Genomic DNA, 23,012 nt, shown 5'->3' with positions numbered 1-23,012 from the left:
ATGTAAAATCCCTGTGGCTCTGATTTTCCAAATATATGTGCATATGAGTAAAATTAAACATGTAGTTATATGATTGAAAGATCACAGTTTATATCTATACAAACGGGTGCATATAATAAGTATAAAGAACATATTTAAATACTTACATCACGTAAACTCTTGCATATGTAATGGCTACCGATTTAAAATCTCTCAGTAAGAATATTTCGAGAAAGATAGAATTTAAATCCATACCTATATCATACATAGAAAGATATAGGTGTGGAAATCCATTCCATCTTTCTTGATATTGCTAGCTTGCTATAGATATAGATATGATAGTGCCTGTCTTTACAGAAAGAACATACATTCCTGTATGTATAACGTACATCTCTATTTGTGTATAACTATGTATGTTATCGATATTGATCTATTATAGCTATACTGATATATTCCAGACAGTTTTTATGATCCATCAAGATCACAGATCGAGAAGCTCCTCTGCTTAGGTCAATGAGGCTCTACATGCGTGCAAGGGTCTTCTTAGAAAGACGCAGTTACAGCACGAGGGCCCAAATCTGCACAAAGTATGACAGCATAAAATAAATAAAACTTGACGGATCAAGATGATACTTTAAAATAAATACCATAGAATAGGAATATAGAATTGTGTAGCTGCATGAGGGGGGTATGCTTGGGTATTTGAGGATCTACTAATAAGATTATTTTCCTAATTATAATATTCCCGGCATGCTCTATTTTTTCAGCGGCATCCAGCCATCCTGTTGGTTGCTCCCGCTATCCTGTGTCTAACCGAATATAAATGTATAAAGTGTCTTCTGTGTATTAACAGACCCATCCTCCTTCAGAGGGTCGGTGCCTTCAGATCTCATGGACTTTTCATAGACGTTGAAGCTAGGGTGACCAGATGTCCCGGTTTTATAGGGACGGTCCTGATTTTTGGGTCTTTTTCTTGTATAGGTTCCTATTACCCCCCCATCCCCGTCCTGATTTTTCACACTTGCTGTCTGGTCACCCTAGTTGAAGCACATGGTTAGCAGTTAATTTCAGGGGCAAACAGTTGAAAGTTGTAAAAAGCAACAGAGGGTCCTGTGGCACCTTTGAGTCTCAAAGGTGCCACAGGACCCTATGTTGCTTTTTACAGATTCAGACTAACACGGCTACCCCTCTGATAGTTGAAAGTTGGAAATGGAGAACCAGTGACGTAATGGATCGTGCTCAGAAAAATGGAAGCCAAGGAAAGCAATCTGGAAAACGGACTTTTAGCTGAAGAGAAGTCCTTGTTAGTCCTCAGTAATGCTGAAAACCATCATTGCAATGCGAGCTGCAGGTGAGACTCCCAGAGAAATAATTGCGGAAATAGCACCTAGAATAATGTGCAAACAAGACTGGACTCCTCGGTACCACGAGGCACCCCCTCTGCGTTGCTGATGCTGCCCTGTCTGTAATTCTGTCCTTACTCCAACTATTGAACTGCCATGGTGCTGCTGCCCCAACTCATCCCACTCCAACACCCGGCCCAGCCTGGCTTCCCTCTGTACCCTGCGGTCCCTATTACACCGTATCCGACTGCTAGTTCCGCTCCCTTGCCCTCCGAACCGACTCCTCCCAATTCATCAAACAGCCAATGGAACTACAACAGCTTGCCTCGTTATGATTGGCTGACGGATGAGGACATTAGACCAATAGAAAACGAGCCTGAGCCAAGGATGTGAATGGGAAGTAGCCTGTCAGTCTTGCTCGTGAGCAAGGGCTTGAGTAAGGGCTGGGCCAATAGGCGGCGGGTGCCGGTGGAAGAAGCGGACATGGCGGCGTTGCGAGTGCTGATGTTGGGAGTCTTGGTGGTGCTCATGGCCTGCGAGGGACCCTGGGCTGCAGGGCAGAAGAGGAAGGAGGTGAGAGCCTTCCGCCGCCAGCTGGGCTGAGGGAGAAACCAGCCCGGGATCCCCGGAGCTATAGGGGCCATAGTCTGCCCGGCTACCTTCCGCCCGGCCATGTCCTCGGGCTGCCCAGCCTTGGGGAGCCGGGCCCCCGCCCGTGGAGCGCCCTCCGCCCGGAGGGGGGGCAGTGTGGGGAGCCGGGCCCTGCCTGCGGAGGGGTCATCGGTAGGGAAGAATTGTGGCCCTTGCTTAGTTGCTGTCACTAAGATGTGTCCAAGCTTACATGCAGATAAGTATTTGTATACGTGAAAACGAGCGCACTACTTGTGTATGGGTTTGTCTGGATTAGCTAAAGAGAATGGAGCCTATTGACAGTATCAGGAATAGAGAAATCATTGCAACTGAGCAGTTATTTTTTGACCAAGATAATGTTCTTCAGTTACAAGAAGTGATCCCAAACTAATCTGTAATTTAATTTAAATCAATAGGCTTGCTTGGCATTACTGGACAATATTAGGATCTGTTTTCTTGGTACATTAATGCCTGGTCATTGGCTTTTGACTTGATTTTTTGGAAGTACTGAACACTCAGAACTCCCATTGAACATTGTTATAATAAAGAACTGCGGACTCTCTCAATCTGACCACATAATGTGTGTCTTGCTTTCTTTTGGATTTCAGTCATCTTGTTGAAATGTCGTCATGAGACTGTTAACGGTTCAGAGTATCAAAAGACAAGACTCTCTTTAATGTTCAGTCCAGTTTTTAAAATAAAAATTATTTACTTTATTTTTTAGATGGTTTTATCTGAAAAAGTTAGCCAGCTGATGGAGTGGGCCAGCAAAAGAGCCGTTATCCGAATGAACGGAGACAAGTTTCGTCGCCTTGTAAAAGCACCACCAAGAAATTACTCAGTGGTTGTGATGTTCACTGCTCTTCAGCCTCACAGACAATGTGCTGTGTGCAAGTATGGACTTAATTAAATTCTAAGGAACTTAAATTTAATGACAGAGTCCTGTGGCACCTTATAGACTAACAGATGTATTGGAGCATAAGCTTTCATGGGTGAATACCCACCTCATCAGACTACATCTATTATCTATAACAGGAGTAGGCAACCTATGGCACGTGTGCCGAAGGCGGCACGCAAGCTGATTTTCAGTGGCACTCTCACTGCCCGGGTCCTGGCCACTGGTCCAGGGGCCTCTGCTTTTTAATTTAATTTTAAATGAAGCTTCTTAAATGTTTTAAAAACCTTATTTACTTTACATACAACAGTAGTTTAGTTATATATTATAGACTTATAGAATGAGACCTTCTAAAAACATTAAAATGTATTACTGGCACGCGAAACCTTAAATTAGAATGAATAAATGAAGACTCGGCACACCACTTCTGAAAGGTTGCCGACCCCTGATCTATAAGGTTCCACAGAACTCTTTGTCGCTTTTTACAGATCCAGACTAACATGGCTATCCCTCTGATACTTAAATTTAATGATTACTGTAAAACGTGCCATATGTTCTGAGTGGGTAAAAGTTTTACCCTCCTACTTTGCAGTACTTTTTTCTTGAATTTGAGCAGTTTCATTCAAAGTGGGAGAGACTAAGATACAATAGACTGTAGTAGTATTTTTCTAATGCAATCTCTTATATATGCAGATACACAGATCATCTAAAGTCACATTAACTGTATTGATCTCTGTGCTGCAATAATTGCAGTTGTGCAGTATGAAAAAGGGAAGCTTTTGGACAAATGAAAGGGTTAACGTTAATCTTTTTGGGTGAATGGCTAAACACATTTTTTAGCGTTTGCTGTTGAGGCTTGTAGTTTGAAATTTTGCTCATATCTAGAGTATTTATTTACATTTATACTGGTGCAGATCCTGGGTTCTGCTTCTGGCATTTTGCATTGCTCCAGAGATATAAAGGGACTCTGAAGAAGGCTTTAATGGCTAGTCTGGGGAATCTCTGGGTCACCTCCATGTACAGCATGCTGGGGGAAGAGGGAACACCTTGAATTTTGCTGCATTCTGATGATCCTCAGCTGTCATAACAGCACCTTGGAGCACAGGCAGCTGTGCACAATGAAGAACAGCCTTGAGCATCAGCTTTGCATGTACCCTGCCTCCCGATTGTGGGCCCAGTGCAGCTTGACCAGTCCAGAAGATCTGCCTCCCATCTTAAAAACAAAAAACTCCATGTGCCCAGTGCTGAAAACAGTGTGAATGAGCAGTGAAGCATGACACGTCTTGTTAGTTTTAAAATCTTAACTTAAAAAGAGTTTTGGTGGGGATGGGAGATGTGTTACTTCCAGTGAGATGTTAAAGCTGTTCATAGGTTATATGTTCATAGGTTCCTCTGTTTTTGACATACTCTCATGAATATAGCATCTGGTTTTATATGTTTTTTCAGGCAAGCTGATGAAGAATACCAGATTCTGGCAAACTCCTGGCGATACTCCAGTGCATTTACCAATAAGGTTTTTTTTGCCATGGTGGATTTTGATGAAGGCTCAGATGTATTTCAGATGGTAATCTATTTTTCATTTTTTTAAAGTGATTTTTAGTTGGGGGGAGTGATAAAGAAATCTACAATTCAGAAGATATGGTAGAGTAGTACCATAATGAGGGATGCTGGCCAATCTGTAACGAAACAGCTGCAAAATAAAAATTGCAGAGATTTTTTTTTTTAAACCGCAACAACCCTCTAATCCATGAGAAATATGCAAGATTTGTTTGCTGATGTGACAGTAGCACTAATAGGCCAAACTACTACTAATATGCAGGGAACAGTGCTGAATAGGCATGAGTGATAGATTGGATGACCTGATTAGGTCTTTTATGTCTAACTCCTGTAATGCCATTCAATGTAATAATGGAATTAAAATGACTTATAAAATACTGGAACTAATTTAAATGTTTGTCAGTTTGCAAAAGACTTCTAACTCAAAGCAGTGGGGGACGGAAGAACCTTTAATTTCTTATAAAGGTATTTTTAAGGAAACTCGGTGTCCCATTTAAAGGAGGAGTGTCAGAAAACTGATTTTTTTTTTTTAAACTGACTGAAAATATTTTCATGTCCATCTGATTTTCAGAAATGTGACAAGTTACTAGGAATGCACAGTAAATTACTCTTTAAAATGTCCACTTACTTCATTTTTTTCCTAAAAAGAAAAGTCCATGTTAGTTATAGGCAACAATCTGTGGTCTGTCTCTTAAGACACACAATCTGTTTTTGAAAGAAGTGCAAAATCATCAGAAGAAACTAGAAACGCCACCCTCCTTGCATTCTTTCAAGTTACTTGGAACCTGTGCAGCTCAATCATACAAGTTATTATTCAGAATGTACATTATGTTTGTGTTAATTTGTTTTCAGAGAATTATCAAATCTTGATCTTGGAGATTTACAGTTGGATCTTTACAAACCTGTGATTTCAGTTTCATGTTGAAGCAACTCAAAAGGAAAATCAGATTTTGTAGCTGATTTGCCAAGCTTTGAGTGCCATGATTGTTTCAGTCTAAAAGCATAATTCAGTCCAGAGCCACTGAAATGTTTGGTGAAGCCTTGCTGTTGGAAACTTTGTGCAGGTCTTTTATGACAGAAATAGCTGCTTCACTATAGGAATATGCTAGAACACAATAAAAGAAGGCTCATCAATATTCATTAAATGTATGTGATTATCTTTTGATGCCAATACATGTTTCCTCTAGATACTACTATATAGATTTCTTTATACATATACTTGTATACAAAGACTCAAAAAACCTTCCTTTGTGAGCAAGGGCAAGAATAGTACTTGACCATATAGACAACTCTCAGGAGCTTTCTCAATTATCAGCAGATTTCAGGTACATGTATTAACTGTCCAGCCTTCTTTGAGTTCTTTGCCAACCACAGACGTGAGTACTGAAGACATGAGAATATTGATTATAGTAGAGATTAAACAGTGCCGTGTTAAACCTAATGGGAGAATAACCAATCTCAAACTGCTTTCTGAGATGTGCATTATTGCTAGCATTGGGTATCAAATAATTGTGGGTGTCTCAGGACATTCTGGATACTGAAGAGAGAAGAAAGTATGGAGCATCCAAGAAGAATGTGCCTGACTAATGTACTGTATACATAATTTTGTGTCATGGATATCCTAGACCATTTTATGAGGAAAAAAACATTCAAGCTACTATACCATTTTTTGTTGAAATACCCATTAGATCTATTTTATGAATAGCCCTTTTGTTTAATTATGTGCATAAGCACCAGGACAAAATATGAATGATAATTTTGCAATAAAATAAGAAAAGTTTAAATGGCTAAATTACTTTATTCTTGATGCTTCACTTCTACTTTTATTTATTAATCTTTTTAATGCAGCTAAACATGAATTCAGCTCCAACCTTCATTAACTTCCCAGCTAAAGGGAAACCCAAAAGGGGTGACACATATGAGCTGCAGGTGCGAGGTTTTGCGGCCGAGCAGCTTGCTCGCTGGATAGCTGATAGGACTGATGTCAATGTAAGTACAGATAGACTTTCATTTCCTTCCTGTGATGTAAATCTAGCTGTGGAGAGTGTTTGCCAGCTATACAATATGGTTAAGGAAAAATATTCTAATTGGCTACTCAGTGACACTATTCAAAGCAGGTCCTAAGCCCCGTTGTGTCTAGCTGAGCTTTATAGATTTAAGTATATTTTAAAAACAGTTACCTTTTTTACATGCCACATTATAATATTTTACATTTATTTAATGCTCTCCATCTAGAATATTTCCAAATCACTTTGCAAATTTATGTGGATTCACCCACCAGTAGAAGCATCCAACTCTATGAAAATAAAGCTGTTTTATTATCATCCTCACAGGCAGAATATCAAATATGGCCTAACAGATTTTGCTCCATAGTATGTATTATTGAAACAAAAGAGAAAAAGTATTAATTTCTGAACTACAGTTAAAATTATTAAAGAAATATTAAGTTGGCGTATTTTGTACGTTGGTATGGTTTTATTTCTCCATATTCATCATGGGTTTTTTTTAGAAAAAGAATTTTTTTAACATAACCTTTTGTGCTTCCATAGATTCGAGTGATAAGACCCCCAAATTATGCTGGTCCCTTGATGTTGGGTCTGCTGCTGGCAGTCATTGGTGGCCTTGTGTACTTACGGAGAAGCAACCTGGATTTTCTCTATAACAAAACTGGCTGGGCTTTTGCTGCTTTGGTAAGCAAAATTACTTTTTTTAACCTCTCCCTGTTTCAACTTGATCCAGATTGAATATAAAGGGAAGGAAATATTGCATTTGCTTTGTTACCTCTCCTGCGTGGAAAACTATTTAGTGGTGAAACAAATAATCTTTTCCCTTCAACTGGGCTTATTATAAACCAGATTCTCCCACTGACCTCAGTGTAAGCTGAACATGAGCAATTTAGGAGAGCATTTGTAACCGAACAGATGAGGCCAGACCACATGCCACATCCCTCCACACTCATTATTAGTGTGAATTTTATTTAAAATGAGTTTTTTACCCAGTTTATACTGATCTGATTATCCCTAGTCTATTTCAGTAAAACTCATTTTTCAGGATATTAAAATATAAGCTTTAGACTCAAACATTTGCTATTTGGCCTTTGGAATTGCAGCTCAAAGTCCAAAGTATTGGTACAGGTGCTGGATTTATAAAAAGGGCTGAATAATTTTATGACCAACAGGGTTTGAAGTTATTCAAGATACAGTCAGTCAAACGTTATATATCAGGATATATGTTGATAGCATTCAGAAGATCGGAAAGCATCTCTTTCCTTCTATATGGCTTTGGTGTGGTTTTATTAGCTATTAGTTGATACCAGATTTGATGGGACAGTGGTCTGATCTAGTTTGGCAAATCCAATGTTCCTTGAAATGTGAGCTTATTGTTCTTCTAAGAAGAGAGGACATCTTGGCTAGAACATAGTCACTGTAAAGAGTCTTTTGATCATAATGGCAAAATCCAGAAGTACTGGGACCGAGAGTTCAGTGTAATGCAGATTATATTACTACAGTATTAATATTTTACATAAAGAGTTATTTGTGCCACAGACTTTCAGGTTTAAGTGCAGATGATTTTTAAAAGACATGACTTCTGGAAGGAAAAGTCCATACTTTTGGTTAAAGTGAAGATGAGGTTCATGTATCTTTCCTTCTTGGTTGTCTGGTAGTACTACTTGATTGCAAGCTTTTCAGTTCAAACTGTGAGAAAACATTATCAATAAATAATAGATGCTGTGCTATGCATAGTACAAGGCAACATCAACATCTGTACATTACGGGGTGAAGTGAATTGCAAAGATGAAAACTGAATAGAGACACATATGAAGTCCATACTAATTTGTCTTATGTTGTTCCTTTCTTCCTTTCTAGTGTTTTGTGCTAGCAATGACATCAGGCCAAATGTGGAACCATATCAGAGGGCCACCATATGCTCATAAGAATCCCCATACAGGACAAGTGGTAAGTCTTTATCTTTTTAGGATTACAGTGAAAAGATCCATGTTAAAAAACACAAAATCCAGGATGCAAGTTTTGTTTCTGATTTCTCACTTCCTGAGTCAGCAAGAGTAGGAATACTATAGAAGGAGCTCTAGAGCAGTCAGTGGGCAAATTTGAGGAATTGTATTAACTGGCTTAGAAGGAATACCTATCTATTCTTTGCCGAAAGTATAAGAATCATGAAAGAAGGGCCTTGAGAGTAAGATGTGTGAACAGAAAGCTCCTCAGGGCTCCAGCCTGGATTTAGAGGGACCCATATCTGGTCCTATCATTCTTTTGGCTAAGAAACAGTCATGTTTCCTCCTCCTTCTTAGCCAAAAGAGTGATAGGACCAGATGTGGGTCCCTCTAAATCCAGGCTGGAGCCCTGAGGAGCTAAGAAGGAGGAGGAAACATGACCGTTTCTTAGCCAAAAGAATGATAGGACCAGATGTGGGTCCCTCTAAATCCATGGATTGTGATTAATATTTTGGATGTTATCACAAAACAATGAAGTCAGAATTTGCCAATCAAGTTTACTACATAGTTGTTAGTACTTACAGAACATAGAGTAAATGTGACAGTATATACTAATTGGTTTGAATTTCATTACAACCAGACTGCTATTTGCTGTAGTGCTTTATAATTTAGCATCAATGCCACAAGAATGGTAGTATTAACCCTATGACCCAAGAACAAAGGCTGCTTAATGTCTGGTTTAAGTGTTTTGTCTTTTGTAGCTGTTTCTCTTGTGTGCAATAAAATACATAAAAATAAAACTAGAAATGTAGTCACTAATCAGACTAAGAATGATCATTTTGACCAGACAGATAACATGCCATGCTCAACTCGTTATGATAATTCACTCTAATTCATGACTAGATTGCATGTAATAGCTAATACTAAAAAGGGAATGGTCTAGACAGAACCCTGTATTAGGAGCAGGGAAAGCCAATTCATAAGAGGGCACTACATTGTCTATAGTTCCATTTGTATTTTATTTTTTTAATGCTGAGGGACTTCTTAGTTTCAGGTATGCTGCATTTTAAGAGGAGGCTTCCGTTTGTCGCTGTAGACATATCAAAAGCTAAGTGAAGATACAAAAAAGAATTACCGTATATACTCGTTCATAAGCCGATTTTTTTTTAGAAAAAAAGGGAAGCACCAGAGAAGGGGGTCGGCTTATGAACGGGTATAGAGAGGGAGAGGTGGGACACAGCCCCTCCCCCAACAGAGGGAGCAAGGAGAGGCAGCACAGCCAGCGGAGCCAGAAGGGCAGAGGCAGGGCCAGAGTCTCTCTGCTTCTGGCCACGCTGCTCTCCCCCCAGCCTCCAAAGCAGCTGCAGCTCCGGGGCTGGCGGGCTGCAGCTGTGCCGCTCGGCCCCACCCGCAGAGCAGGCTGTGGCTACGCCGCCCAGCTTGCCAGAGCACGCTGTGGCCATGCCACCCGGCGCAGCCCGCTGGAACATGCTGCGGCCACACCACCCAGTCTGGCCCGCCGGAGCAGACTGCAGCTGCACTGCCCAGCCTGCCAGAGCAGCTCCAGCCAGGCCAGAGACATCCTCCCCTCGCCCTCCCCAGATAAGATGGGAAGGGAAGGGAAGGGATGGGATGAGGAGAGTGTGGGTGTCATGTGGGGGGTTGTCACGGGTTACTCCCCTGACCCCAGCTTCTCCCTCCCCCCCCCCCCCAAAAAAAATCCCCACCAGTTGCTGTCCCGGGACACTTTGTTTACTTAGGTTTACCTCCGTGCCTGCAGATGCTTGAGGTAAACACACCATCTCGGCCTGCCAGCGGCTTATCCTAATGGCCCATGAGCCAAAGTTTGCTGACCCCTGAATTATATGGTCAGTTTATGAACGTTCATAAAAATTTTCCATTTTTACTTATCCATCTTGGGGGGTCAGCTTATAAACTAACCGCCTTATGATCGAATATATACGTATTTAGGGTAGATAAGTACCAATTATCGTGTTACATGTTTGGTGAGTCAGAAATGATACCTGTTTTATTTTCTACTTCCAAACTTGAAATTGCATTTTATAGATATTGTGCTAACCACTTGTTTCCAAAATATATTCTTGTTACTAATCTGTTTTAGAGGAAATGCAACAGTTGCACTCTGCTTAGACTGTGGGGGTACATTATTTTAACCTAATTGGTTTTTTTAATCTACTTTTTATCTCAATCCCTTCTTTTTTTGTTTCGACTCCATACATTTTAATTCCATCTCTCATATGCCCTCCGCTGCTCTACTCTGTCACTTCCATACACACATCTTAAAAAATGAATCTAAGACATTTCTGGGCAGTGGGAGAAGTGACAGCAGTTGGACTTTTAAGCAGCTTTTTTCTCCTGCTTTCAGGTTCTCTGTGTTAAACAGTTTTATTGCCTCGCAGAACCTGGCCTTCCTTTTTTTTTTTTTTTAACATGTACAACTGCTCTTCTCTCCTCACCTCCCCCACATACCCAGTAGCTAGTATGTAAAACCATTATTTATATTTGTATGTATTCAGACATGCTTTTGTTCTTTGGTGATGTTTTACTGAATTTTATAAGAATTTAATCCTATGACTCATTAAAAAGTTATATTAGCCTGTCTTGTCCTCTTCAGTTCTGCCTTGCATATCAGATAGGCAAGATGCACCTCAAGTGCTTCTCAGTTGTACTGGGCGTATGACATCTCTTGAGATGCCTGTGCCCCAGATATTGACACTGAAATGAATGCTGCTTCACAGATCTTTCAACTAACCTGTGAGGAAAATGTGAAAATATTTCTGCAGCATATCTTGATCTTTACCTAGACAGACACATACGCTTTCAAACCATGTTCCTTTTTAATTCTCTGAGCGTTATAAAGTATTGCTGAGCTGCTGTCAAAAATGTTGTTGTGCTGGGATCTAACATAACCCCACATACGCAAAGCTTTCCAAATGTAACTGACTAGCAGTAAAATTTTATCCTCCATATAGTCTAAACTGTTTGTTAACTTATTCAGTTTGCAACCTTTTAAAAACAAACAAACCATGCTTAATATCTTATTGTCTAAACCACATTGAGTGAAAATACTTTTCATTTTTAATATATTTATCAGCATTTCCTGTGTTTTGCTATTGCTTTCTGTTTATCTCATTCTCAAGGGCACATGTGGCAGATATTTTTTTCGACATAATTAAAAAAAAATTTTTGTTTAGACTTTAGCTTTATTCTTCATTCTGTTCTTAACTTTTCCCATTGGTAACTTTCTTTTGGTTTCTTTATTTCCCTTTTTTATCCTGGAAAGACCTTAAGTGCTTGATTCTGGGGCCCAACATGTAGGGCCCATAAGGTGCTGGAGGAGAATTCTCATCACATAGGGGTGTGGTGTATGTGAGTTTATGCTACTCCTCTTCACAGTACCCAGCAAACAGGGAGAGGAAGAGAACTCATCGTGGGGGTGGAGGGTGGCGGGGGGCAAGGGCAGGAGAAGGCATGCTTGTAGTATTCCACACTGCACTAAAGGGAATCTGGGCAGCAGGGCAGGCCAGGTAACACTTCTGTAAGTTAAGAGCCCTGGGGCTATGCTCTACCATACACTTGAAGGATGGTTTTGGCCTTGCAGCAGCCCAATACACCTCTACCCTGATATAACGCGACCCGACATAACACGAATTTGAATATAACGCGGTAAAGCAGTGTTCTGGGGGGGCGGGGCTGCACACTCTGACGGATCAAAGCAAGTTCGATATAACGCAGTTTCACCTATAACGCGGTAAGATTTTTTTGGTTCCCGAGGACAGCATTCTATCGGGGTAGAGGTGTATCTGGATGGTGCAAAGGTTGCATAAAACCACTTTTGTCCCCACTGCTCCTGGGACACCTTTTCTGTGCTTTGTTCCTGAGAGAGAGAACACAGAATCTAGCCCAGGTTTTATATCCATTACTAATTACTGTAAACTCTGCTCCGAAGTTTCTTTCTTAATTGAATTTTGTCTTTTACAGAACTATATCCATGGAAGCAGCCAAGCCCAATTTGTGGCTGAAACACACATTGTTCTACTGTTTAGTATCCTTTATAATGAAATATACACATCTGATGGCAATTTAATTTTCTGCCACACCTATACCTTCTCCCTTCACTACAGGAGTAGTGCCTTTATAATATGCCAACAGCCAACATTTCCTTATGCCCACAATCTGTCAATTTAACGGGATTAGGTTACTATCGTTCTCTTCTCTTTCTCCTGGGACTCAGTATGTCCTTAAATGAAGCTGTGGACCACTGCATTCTTTGAGACAGCCTGTGTTGGTGTCTGGCAATAGGTAGGTGGAAGCAGAACTCATCATTCTTTCTCCCTCTGTTGGTGGATTCTTTCCTCTGTACTAAGATTTCCTCTCCAATGGAATCCCATAGATGCTTAGTTCATGGGCCACTGCACACTTCTAAGTTCTCCTGTTATTCTCTTAACCTTAGCTATTATGCTAATGTTTCACACCTTTTGTTTACTGTCTTGACAGAGTAAACTTACAGCTTTGTCACCACTGCCTTCAACCTATGTTTTTAAAGTTTATTAAATTTTAAAAATAAATACATGGTGTCTGTCAGTTTAGCCTTAAACAGCTTTTGCAGATGGTGGTGTTACTTTAGGAATGGTACTCCTGCATGAAGCTGCTACCTCTGATATGGATGTGGGGAAAAGAAAAAGTAAGGACTACTTTTTAATCCAAGCAGTGCATTTTGTTGCTTAATTGAATCTCCATCAAGGGAAGATGCATTCAGGAAACGTTTCCAGTGTGATGATTTACTGCAGTGCTGGCACTTTTCTTTTTGGTTGTTTTTTTTCCCCCAAGGTGTTTAGGTTCTCTGCATTTAATTCTTCCTTCAGTGTTGAAATCTAGCAAAACAATAAAATTCAAAGTTATTTCACATTCCATCTTTTATTCATAAAATTGTTGGAGTGGACTTGGAGCACAGAGGAGAGAAGCAAGATAGTGTTGAACTATTGTCTCGTTTCTCTGTGAGAGACTACTAAAAAATCTCAACTATTAAACTCATAATGGAGGGATGAGGACTAGGGTCGCTCCAGGTTATCAAATATATATTTGATCTTATAAGAGGGCCTTTATCTGGATTTTTAGTTAAGTCACCATCCAAGAAATGGACATAAAGCTCCAGACCTTAGTCCTTTTAAAGCCCTTTCCTCAGGGTTTGTTTATTTGTTATGAACAAAATTATCATGAAACAGAGCAAATCAGCTGGAAAACACTGGGCAATATTTCCTCAGAGGCTTTCGTTGCTTTAATCAACCAGGAAGGGAGAAGCTACAGCTTTCTTCTTTGACTCACCTTCCCCTTCCATTTATACTTCATCCTGAATAGCAATGTAACAGGCAGCGACCTGCTAATCCTTTACACACTGCGGTGCCTTTACCTTGTCACATTCCACAGATCTATTTTAGTACCTGATAATGCATGTACACCTCAAGTAACATTATATACATTTGGTTTGTATAACTCAGCCGACTAATGTTCTTTCAGTCTATTGTCAGTTCACAGATTATTGACCCAATAGATTGTGGCAGTTATGGTTTATCACAGAGGTTCTCAAACACTTATTTGTGGGCTGCTTCTTAAAGGGACACTGTCACCTTTAGTTTTTTTAAAATGCTTGTGTATGGTCTGTGTTGTCTGTTTTATAGAAATGTTTTGCACATTTCCTTCTCTACGGTTCATGATGGTTGGTTCAGCAGAAAAGTATACGCTGACCCAACCACAACCTTCTATATTATACTGTGCAAGAACTCTTATTTGGCTGTGCACTAGCTCCTCTCATTTATCTGCAACAGTTAATTCTGCTCAAACTCCCCCTGCACATTTGGCCCTGTGGATGGAAGCAGGGAGTTATTGACACCAGCCTTTGTCTCCTTTGCCCTGCTACTTCCCAACCTAGAGATGGAATTACCTTCCCCTATTCTGCTGCTCCACAACGTGTGTGAGAGAGAGATGCTTTCCTCTACCCAGTTGTACTATTGTGCATAGTATATCCTGAAAGAGGTGAACTTTGTTTCTACAGAAGCATTTGGAGGAGCTTAGTGAAGTGCAAGAGAGGGGAAAAAAGGCACGCTGGGTTATATGGACTTTTATAAGTGCTATGTAGTATTTGCTAATTAAAAGAGATGGAGGGGCTTGCTTTTCTATACTGGATCTGTATTATCAATATAGGGTGCGTCACACTGTCTGGAGTGGCTCTCTACCATGAGTGCCAACCTCAGGGCAGATTGTCAAGAAGCAGGGCAAAGACCCCAAATTGGTTGTATGTTCTATAATTAGATTTCACCAACCCAGTAACAGTGTGGACTCCTAAAGCACTATAAGTCTTACCAGGGAGTCACAGTCACATTGGACATTCCAGTCTATCTTGCTACCAGGCGAGCTGGACTTAGTGATAGGTGGTTGCTATACACCAAAGATCAAAAAATATTCAGGTTACTCCTAGAGCCAAAGGACCTTTCACCTACCCAAGTCAATTTGTACCTTATATCTCACACCAAAGACAATGCTTGTAGCCAATCCTATAGTAAACGATCTAAGGATTTATTAACTAAGCAGAGAAATGAGAGAGTTATTACAAGGTTAAAGCAGGCAAACACATATAAACAAATGAGTTGCAGTGTATGGTTTCAAAAGGCGACAGAGTTGTTGTAATCTGTCAGCTCTGAATGTCTTTTAGGACTAACCCAGGTTGACCCTGCAGATCTCTGCTTCTATTTCATAGCTCTGGCCCTGTGAGAGTCCAGACAGCAAAAGAGATGAAAAATTTTCTTGTCCGCTATTTGTATTTCCTTCTTCCCAAATTCAAGCTGATGGGACGAGCCCTTTTGCATGTAGCCTCTTCAAGGATGGAAGGAGCAATTAATAAAGGCTATGTCTACACTGCACTTTTGTCGCTAAAACTTTTGTCACTCAGGTGTGAAAATACACCCTCCCACCCCCCTCCTCCTGAACGACCAATTTTAGCAACAAAAAGCACTGCTGTGGACAGAGCTTCGTCGTCGGGAGCCGCACTCCTGTTGACAGAGCTACCGCCCCTCATTGGGGGTGGTTTTATTTTGTCGCTGGGAGATAAAGAGCGGCCACAGCGCACCTTACAATAGCACGGCTGCAGCGGCACAGCCACGCCATTGTAAGGTGTGCTGTATAGACATAGCCAAAGTCTTTGTATTGTGATGTCCCAAAATGGCCCATTTAGTTTTGATAGGCCTTCTTAATGGACAGGAGCCGATCCCTCCTGACTGGGCTCAGTTTCAGAGCAAACTTGTTTTTTACAGTTACAAAGCAAAACCTTAAATATTACCTGATAGCATGCGATAAAGATATTATAAGTGAGATTAATGCATGCAGCAATTTACAAGCATTTAATAAAGTCTAAACACCCTGGTTGTAAGTTCAGTACCCATCTTAACCATACTAACATACAGGAAAAAACAGACTGGTTTCCAGCAGTGAATTTGTCAGTGCTCGGCTGAGGCCTAAAGCTTTGACAAGAGCTAGCACCTGGTCTGCCAGCATCGCAGGTTGGGATTTTTCAAAGGGACTCAGCAGCGCTCCTGTTGACATCCACAGTTAAATTCCCATTGAGTGCAGCAGGTGGAGATTTAGCTGTTGTTGAGCGTTTTTAAAACCTTATCCATAGTGGTGTTTTCAGGGTGGATTTATCTGTCTGATCACTTTATTCTGCACTCTGTTGCTTATCTACAGTAATGTGTGTAGCTGGTGTTGGCCTGGTGGTATTATTCTTCAGCTGGCTGCTCTCTGTCTTCAGATCTAAATATCATGGCTACCCATACAGGTATGGCTTTTTTGCTGCTTAAATTGTTGTCCTTTAATACATAGGTGTTGATGTAGCTATATTATATTGATTAGAACAGAGTAGTGTAGTAAATAAAGGTACAGTGACTTAAAGCATTGAGATTTTATAACCATATAGGGGTGCTACTTGCACGGTTTACAATGTAACTAAAAATGAATAAACTGTTACCTTACATTCACTCTGATTGGTGTTTCCCTTCACAATAGTTGTTTGACAAAAGTGGGTGACTATAAAAAACACTACTTTGCCTGAAATCCACTTCAGAAGGAAAATTGAAAACATGCTGTCCTGAAAACACTTTTCATTTTTTGGTGAAACTAGCGGCATAAAAGCTAGTTGATTGCAGTAATGAAACTTTTGTGGTCAACAGTTAGTCACTATTTCCTCTATCCTATTCAAAACAAAAGAAAAAGTGCTATGGTACTTTTTTATAATCTGACAGGTATAGAGTAAGTAAGAACCCAAAGATTACTTAGTATTAAACATTTTTCATGCCACACTGTCATTACTCGCCATAAATTCGGTAATAGGAGTGTAGCACATTTGATGACCTTAAAGCTTTTTTCCTAGTTTTTTCCAAATCACCTCTTTCTTAATCGTTACCTCATTAGAGATGAGTTTGTTTTTTTGTTGTTTTTTCAAAGCTGCTTAAGGGATTTGGACCCCAAATTCTACCTGGAATTCAAAATTTCTTCGGTTGAGATCTTCCAAGCTGCCTGTGTCTCTGCATTTGTTATATGGAGCATCTAGTACACTTTTTGAGGGGCTGAAGTCAGGGGTGAAAGTAACTTACAGGACTTACCTGTACTGCCAGAGTCCTGAGCGGGGCGTGGCCTCATCCAGAAGAGGTATGCCCTCAACCGGAAGAGGCGGGGCCTCTCAAGATTTAAAGGCCCTGGGGCACCGGCTGTGGCTGGGAGCCCCCGGGCCTTTAAATCAACCCAGGGCTCCCAGCTGCAGAGGTGGCTGGAAGCCCCCGGGGCTCAGGGACAAATTAAAGGGCCTGGGGCTCCGGCTGCCATGGAGCTCCGGGCCCTTTAAATCCCCACCGCAGATCCGCAGCTGGAGCTGCAGGTGGGATTCCAAGGGCTCTGGGCTCCCCACAGCGGCAGGGAGCTCCGAGCTCTTTAAATCCCGGCCCCAGCCTGGCTGCTGGGCTCGGCTGTGGATTTAAAGGGCCCGGAGCTCCCGCGGCTGCGGGGAGCCCCAAGCCTTGCCGGGCTGGGGCCGGGATTTAAAGGGCTCTGAGCTCCTCGCCGCTGTGGGGAGCCCAGAGCCCTTTAAATCCCAGCCACCGGAGCTGCGGGCGAGATTCAAAGGGCTCTGGGCTCCCCACTGCAACAGGGAGCTCTGAGCCCTTTAAATCCCGGCCCCAGCCCGGGCGCCGAGCAGCAGCGGGGAGCCCAGAGCCCTTTAAATCCCCGCCGCGGAAGCCGGTGCGGTCTGGCCTGGCGTACTGGCTCTTGCCGATATGCCTTACCGGCTTATTTTCACCTCTGGCTGAAGTCCTAATCAATAAGACTCTATATAACACCAAGTTTTGATTTGTAACTATTTTATCCTTTTGTGGGGGAAATTTTAAAGGTACAAATGGGAATTAGGAAGCCAGCTCCCGTTGACCTCCTCTTCTGTTGCTAGTTTATGATTTACCCTTGCTTCTGTAGGCTGATATTTTCATCTCTCTGCCAGGGCAATCGTTCTTTCAAAAAAAATTCTATTAAAATCCATAGTGTGTTTTGGGACTAATGAGGGCGTGCTTCCAGAGCAACGGACAGAGTTGGATCACTGCTCTTTCTAGTGACTGATACGGAAGGAGACTGTCAGAACCCCCACGTTTTCAGCTTAACTCTCCTACCATCAATGAGCATTGTATGTTAATTAACTTTGTAGCCCAGGAGGGAGGAATGTGGTTCCCTCCAGAGCCAATCAATGTAACATATGAGTTACTACAGGACTTGCTGTAAAGGGTCTTCTCCCCAACTACTTCCACCTCAGCTGTACCATACCCAGTTCATGTCATGTTACATTCTCCCATATGCCCCTAATCATTCTGAATGAAAATGTCTAGAGAACTAAATGGAATATTTCTTTCTTTGACTCAGTGCTTTTTTTTTTTTTTTTTTTAAATATCCTGTGTTTTGTTGCAGTTTCCTGATGAGTTAAAGGATTCCACAGGCTGGGAGCATTTGAAAGGTGTCAACTCTGAAATTGCGTGTAATGGAACTGAAGAGCTAAATGTGTATGGTTCATGCTACCTCTCTTTAAAGCGAATGAGATAGTTAAACACTGAACCAAAGAAAATGTGTAGTGCCTTAATATGACAAGCAGTATACTCTGAAAGTCACATGGAATATTAAGATTGTCTTTTTTTCATAAGCTTTACATCATGTTAAACCATTTTACTTTAAACCTAGTGGAATTCAAAGCTTAGAATATGGACTACTAGTGTTTCTTTGAAATAACTAGAAACAGTACTGACATTCAGTTTGATAATTCGTTTGCCTCATTATTCCTGCTCCCTCACCCCCCACACACCTTTGTCCTTTTTTTTTTTTTTTTTTTTAAATTACGTTCTCTTTCCTGTCTACCCGTTGCTGCTCTCGCTGGCATTTTTCCTTTACCTTTTTTCATAACTCTGATGCCTGAGTCATACCCTTTCGTGAATGAGGGGGCCAAATTCAGCATGTACCTGGAAACCTCTTCCTTTTTTCTGGAATACTCTCCAGCTTCTAGTGGCAAATGTGCAAATCTTACAGTTCCTCAACTTGAATCTCTTGTATTTAACTGCAATGCAGTGCAACAGATTACCCCCACAGAGTAAGGGGAAGTTATCAACATATAGCACTGGTGAATGCATGTGGAATCTTGAATTAAGTTATCTAGAGTGGTTTAATATTCCCCTCAATGCTCAACACTCCCAATTATCAAAAAGACACTGATATATTTTTTAAATAAAATGACCACAGTTTGTTGCAGTCTCTGCTATCCTGAGCTGTCTAATAGGTCTAGGAAATCCGCCCTTCCCCTCTGAACACATTGTCCTTTTACTAATTGGCCAGTGAGGACTCTCTTTGACTGCCTAACACCGAAACTCCCCTGTAAGCAATAAATGCTGGCACCGTGAGTCCAGTCTACATAGCCCAAAGTCAGGAATGTTCTTAGCCTTTTCTTCCTTCTAAATAGTTGATTGTGAAAAACTAATCTGAAAAATAGCCCAAAAGATAGCTAGTTTCAGCTGATAAAGCAGAGGGATCCTAAATGTGGTTTAAAAATATTCTCAGAATCCTGCCAAACCAGCAGACATGCCAGCACTTTCAGTCATTATCACTTGGATCTGTGACTTGCCACCTCCTTTAACTTGTTCTAGTTTCCTTCAGCCTTACTTACTATGGAGATTGGGTGCGGGGGGGATACAGGTATGATCCTAGGATAAACATTACTATCCCAGTGGAGATTGTCTTAGTCTTATAGTAGCCCTTTCTGTTTTATTTTCTGCTCTTATTTCTTCTAACAAGCATAGTGTGACCCTGAGACACTTCCTTCTCCATCCCATCCCTAAGAAGGAGGAGACTTGACTTCTTGTGCCTCAGCCCAAATAGTCTTAAGAATGGGCCATGACTAGGAATTCCAGCACCTGTACTAGTGGGAACTCTTGCAGCTTGACTAGATAGTGCTACCTGCTGCAGGGCAGGACAAATGCTTGGAGGTAGTTTATCATGGAGGATGTTATAAATAGGTAATTTCTCACCTCCTGTCCTCTTTCCTGTCTCAAAGGGGCAAGGGATATGGAAGTCTTCTTTAGACTGAAGAGTACATGAGAAATAACTACTTCATTCAAACTAGAATGTTTCTGTTATGCAAGTTTGCTACGTTAACTTACATCTCAAGTGCCTTAACTACACTAATCTAGTCTTTTGGTAATAGTTCAATTTAAATATTGAGATATGTTTTTGTACAGCTCAGAATGATGAGCGTTAGTGGCACAGATAATCACATGATTGACTGGATTTTGGACAACTTTCAATAAAATGTTTTACAGTCTGATTCTTGTTCTTGTGTCTGAAATTTAAACATGCATTATAAAATATTCTATTAATAAAATAGAAAATGAAGTTAATTTTTCTCACTCTGGTACATTGCTGACAAAAAGTCTGTTATATCTATATGACTAGATAAACTGTCTGGGGTCTACTGGACTAGGACAGAAAGTATGACAGTGTTAGAATTTCGTAGCCAGAAGAGTAGTTTTCTCCTATTTTGATCTTATGGATTTTCTTGTACATTCCCTCTGATGCATTTGGCCACTGTCCTGGGAGAGGATATTGGGCTAGATGGACTACTGGTCTTATCCAGTATGGCATTTTATATAGGAAGAAGCAAGCTAGCACTGAGTGCTGGAACTTTGAAGATGTTTGCAATGCAATTATGAATGGTTTCATCTGTTGTTTTTTCATCAATACTCCAAGAATTGATATTAGATATTTTCAAGCTTGCTGAACTTCAACTGTTGGGAACCTAGAGTCATGATATCTAAACTATCCAAACCATAGCCACTTAGGACTCTGTTTCTGAGAAGGTAAAATCTTTGTTGCTTTAACTGTTATTAGGCTTGTTTCTAGTAATAGTTTTAAATACATGAGGTACATTTTATCGGCTCTTCAGAGGAGAACATAGTTCTATGACTGACTAGCTTTCAGGCAGTTGCAGGAAACCTGTGGACCAGACCATTTTAGTGGGTAGAGAGGAAGGTTGACATTTATGGTTAAGGCAGTGGACTTACAGTCAAGAGATCTAGATTCTCCTGCTCTGTGACTTTTAGCAAGCCACTTAATCTCTGTGGCTGAGTGCCTCACTTATAAAATGGGGATAATGGTGTGAGAAGTAAAACATTTCTCTGTCTTCTCTACCAAGACTGTAAATACAATGCATAGACTTGAAGGGAAGGTGAATTAAAATAGAGCAAAAAAAGATTGTGTTCTAATAAAGACCTGTAAAGTCCCTGTCTTGTGCCAAGGAGATCTGCTTAAGGATCTAACAGTTAGGTTGAAATACCTACACTCTGTAGCACCATTAGTTTGAATTTTAGCAGATTCCACTTGGCCCTTCAATTCATCTAGATCAACTGAACCCCATCAGTTTCCTCTGGTGTGCCTTTAGACCAAAGGGTTGTGTCTGTTCTGTGCAGACATTAAAGATCCCATTATGCTGTTCAGAAGAATGAGGGGTTCTGAGCTGGCCTTCTCAGCAAAAATTTCCCATTCCAGCACTGTTGTGGTGTGATCTGAGTTGACTGTTGCCCTCAGTTGTGCTATTGTGGTAGCTATACCTTTAAATATTTTGGAATTACAGACTATGTGTAAGTGTAAAACTGCAAACAGCATAAGGCAGATACATTAGGCTTGGCTGTAAACTGCTATGCAAATTGGGTTTACCAAATCATGTAACCAGACTGTCAGACTAAGCATTTCTAGTCTTAAGGTTTAATTCTGCTTCTTTAAAAAAACAAAAATAAAACTACACTTCTCAGTTGGAGGTGGAGAGAAATCAAATAGCTTTTTCTGGGTAATGCAGCAGCAGTGAACATAGGGGTTCATGTGGAATACAGCGGTGGCCACATTTCATATTACCTTTTCCGCAGGAGATCAAGACAGTCATGCTTTGAAGGGAGAGTTCTTATAAATTAAATTCCCTGCCAACAGAGCAAGTTTGTGCCCACAAACCAAAGTGAGAGCATTTTATGTAGCAGGAGTCCTGCAGTTAAGAGAACAATTCACTATATTAAAAAAATTGTAGAAGTAGAACAGGGGAGGGAGGGCAGTTTTTTCTCTAATGAAATAGGAAATTGAGTGGAAAATGAACAACTGGAGTGATTTTTGTTTATGTAGACAAAACCTGACAATGAAAGTGTGATTCCTCAGTATGGCAGAGAAGAGAACTTGCTGGTTTCCTCCTTTGAAAAAATGACTGAGAATGAATTCTTTAAGGTGCCACCAGCCTCCTTGTTGTTTTTGTAGATATAAACTAACACAGCTACCCCCTGATACTTGACACCATGCAAGGTAGTGAATTCTTTGTGTATGCTAGACACTGCTTTTAGAATAATAGTAATTGAATGCAATTTTTGGGAGCCCTTTGGGTGCTAAGGTAGGTGATTGTTCTACAAAAAGAGTCATCTGGATTATTTTAAATCTGGTTCCATCTGGTAAATTTGTCCAAGCAGGACAAAACCATATTGTGCAACTATGCTTTAACACTACATGTCGATCATCTCTCTCAATGGCCATCAAAGAGTACTGCTTACATTTCCTTTTCTCTAAAATGGAGACAATTAGAAGCTCACTTACAGAGGTGTTGTGAAGTTTAACTAGTGACTATAATATGCTTATGATTAAAAATAGTAATAGGTTAAAAAAATCAGCACAAACTTTGGAATGCCATTATTTTTATTGCTTGTATAGCAAAAGTCACCAAATACATAGAACCTAAACTTTCATTTTTTGAAAAAAGTTAATTCCTACCCCTATTGTAGTCAATGGGACCAGGATTTCACCAACTATGGACAGGGGCTAGCATGAACCAGGACATGAGGGTCACAAACAAGTACTTCTGCTGGCCCTATCAGTTTCTGCAGAATTTAAGCATTAATGTTTTAGGCTGGATGCTTTTGAAGATAATCTCCTGAACATTACTCAATTAAATGCTCTCTTCCCCTGTCTTCCCCAATCCTCTTAATGGAATGTTTAGTCTGAAACCTAACATTAATGTCACTGACTGTTTCAGTAAAAA

The 23,012-nt window shown here is 40.6% G+C and overlaps 1 protein-coding gene across 1 annotated transcript; it reads left to right on the top strand.

Annotated features, from left to right (window-relative positions):
• Nucleotides 1-1,679: 1,679 nt before the first annotated feature.
• On the top strand, nt 1,680-20,270 carry MAGT1 (magnesium transporter 1). Its single transcript, XM_005291797.4, has 10 exons — nt 1,680-1,895; nt 2,677-2,846; nt 4,294-4,411; nt 6,253-6,393; nt 6,954-7,094; nt 8,271-8,360; nt 12,359-12,422; nt 12,987-13,061; nt 16,115-16,205; nt 18,374-20,270. The coding sequence occupies exons 1-10, from the start codon at nt 1,716-1,718 to the stop codon at nt 18,387-18,389; spliced, it is 1,086 nt and encodes a 361-aa protein (XP_005291854.2). The 5' UTR covers nt 1,680-1,715; the 3' UTR covers nt 18,390-20,270.
• Nucleotides 20,271-23,012: the final 2,742 nt, after the last annotated feature.

The sequence above is a fragment of the Chrysemys picta genome, chromosome 9, assembly GCF_011386835.1.
Source record: "Chrysemys picta bellii isolate R12L10 chromosome 9, ASM1138683v2, whole genome shotgun sequence".
NCBI lineage: Eukaryota > Metazoa > Chordata > Testudines > Emydidae > Chrysemys > Chrysemys picta.
This window is presented reverse-complemented; position numbering and strand designations above follow the sequence as displayed.

Coding starts and splice junctions, on each gene's coding strand:
- MAGT1 (XM_005291797.4), top strand. CDS start 1,716: ATGGGAAGTAGCCTGTCAGTCTTGCTCGTGAGCAAGGGCTTGAGTAAG. Junction 1,896..2,676: donor CAGGGCAGAAGAGGAAGGAG/GTGAGAGCCTTC, acceptor TTTATTTTTTAG/ATGGTTTTATCTGAAAAAGT. Junction 4,412..6,252: donor GCTCAGATGTATTTCAGATG/GTAATCTATTTT, acceptor TTTTTAATGCAG/CTAAACATGAATTCAGCTCC.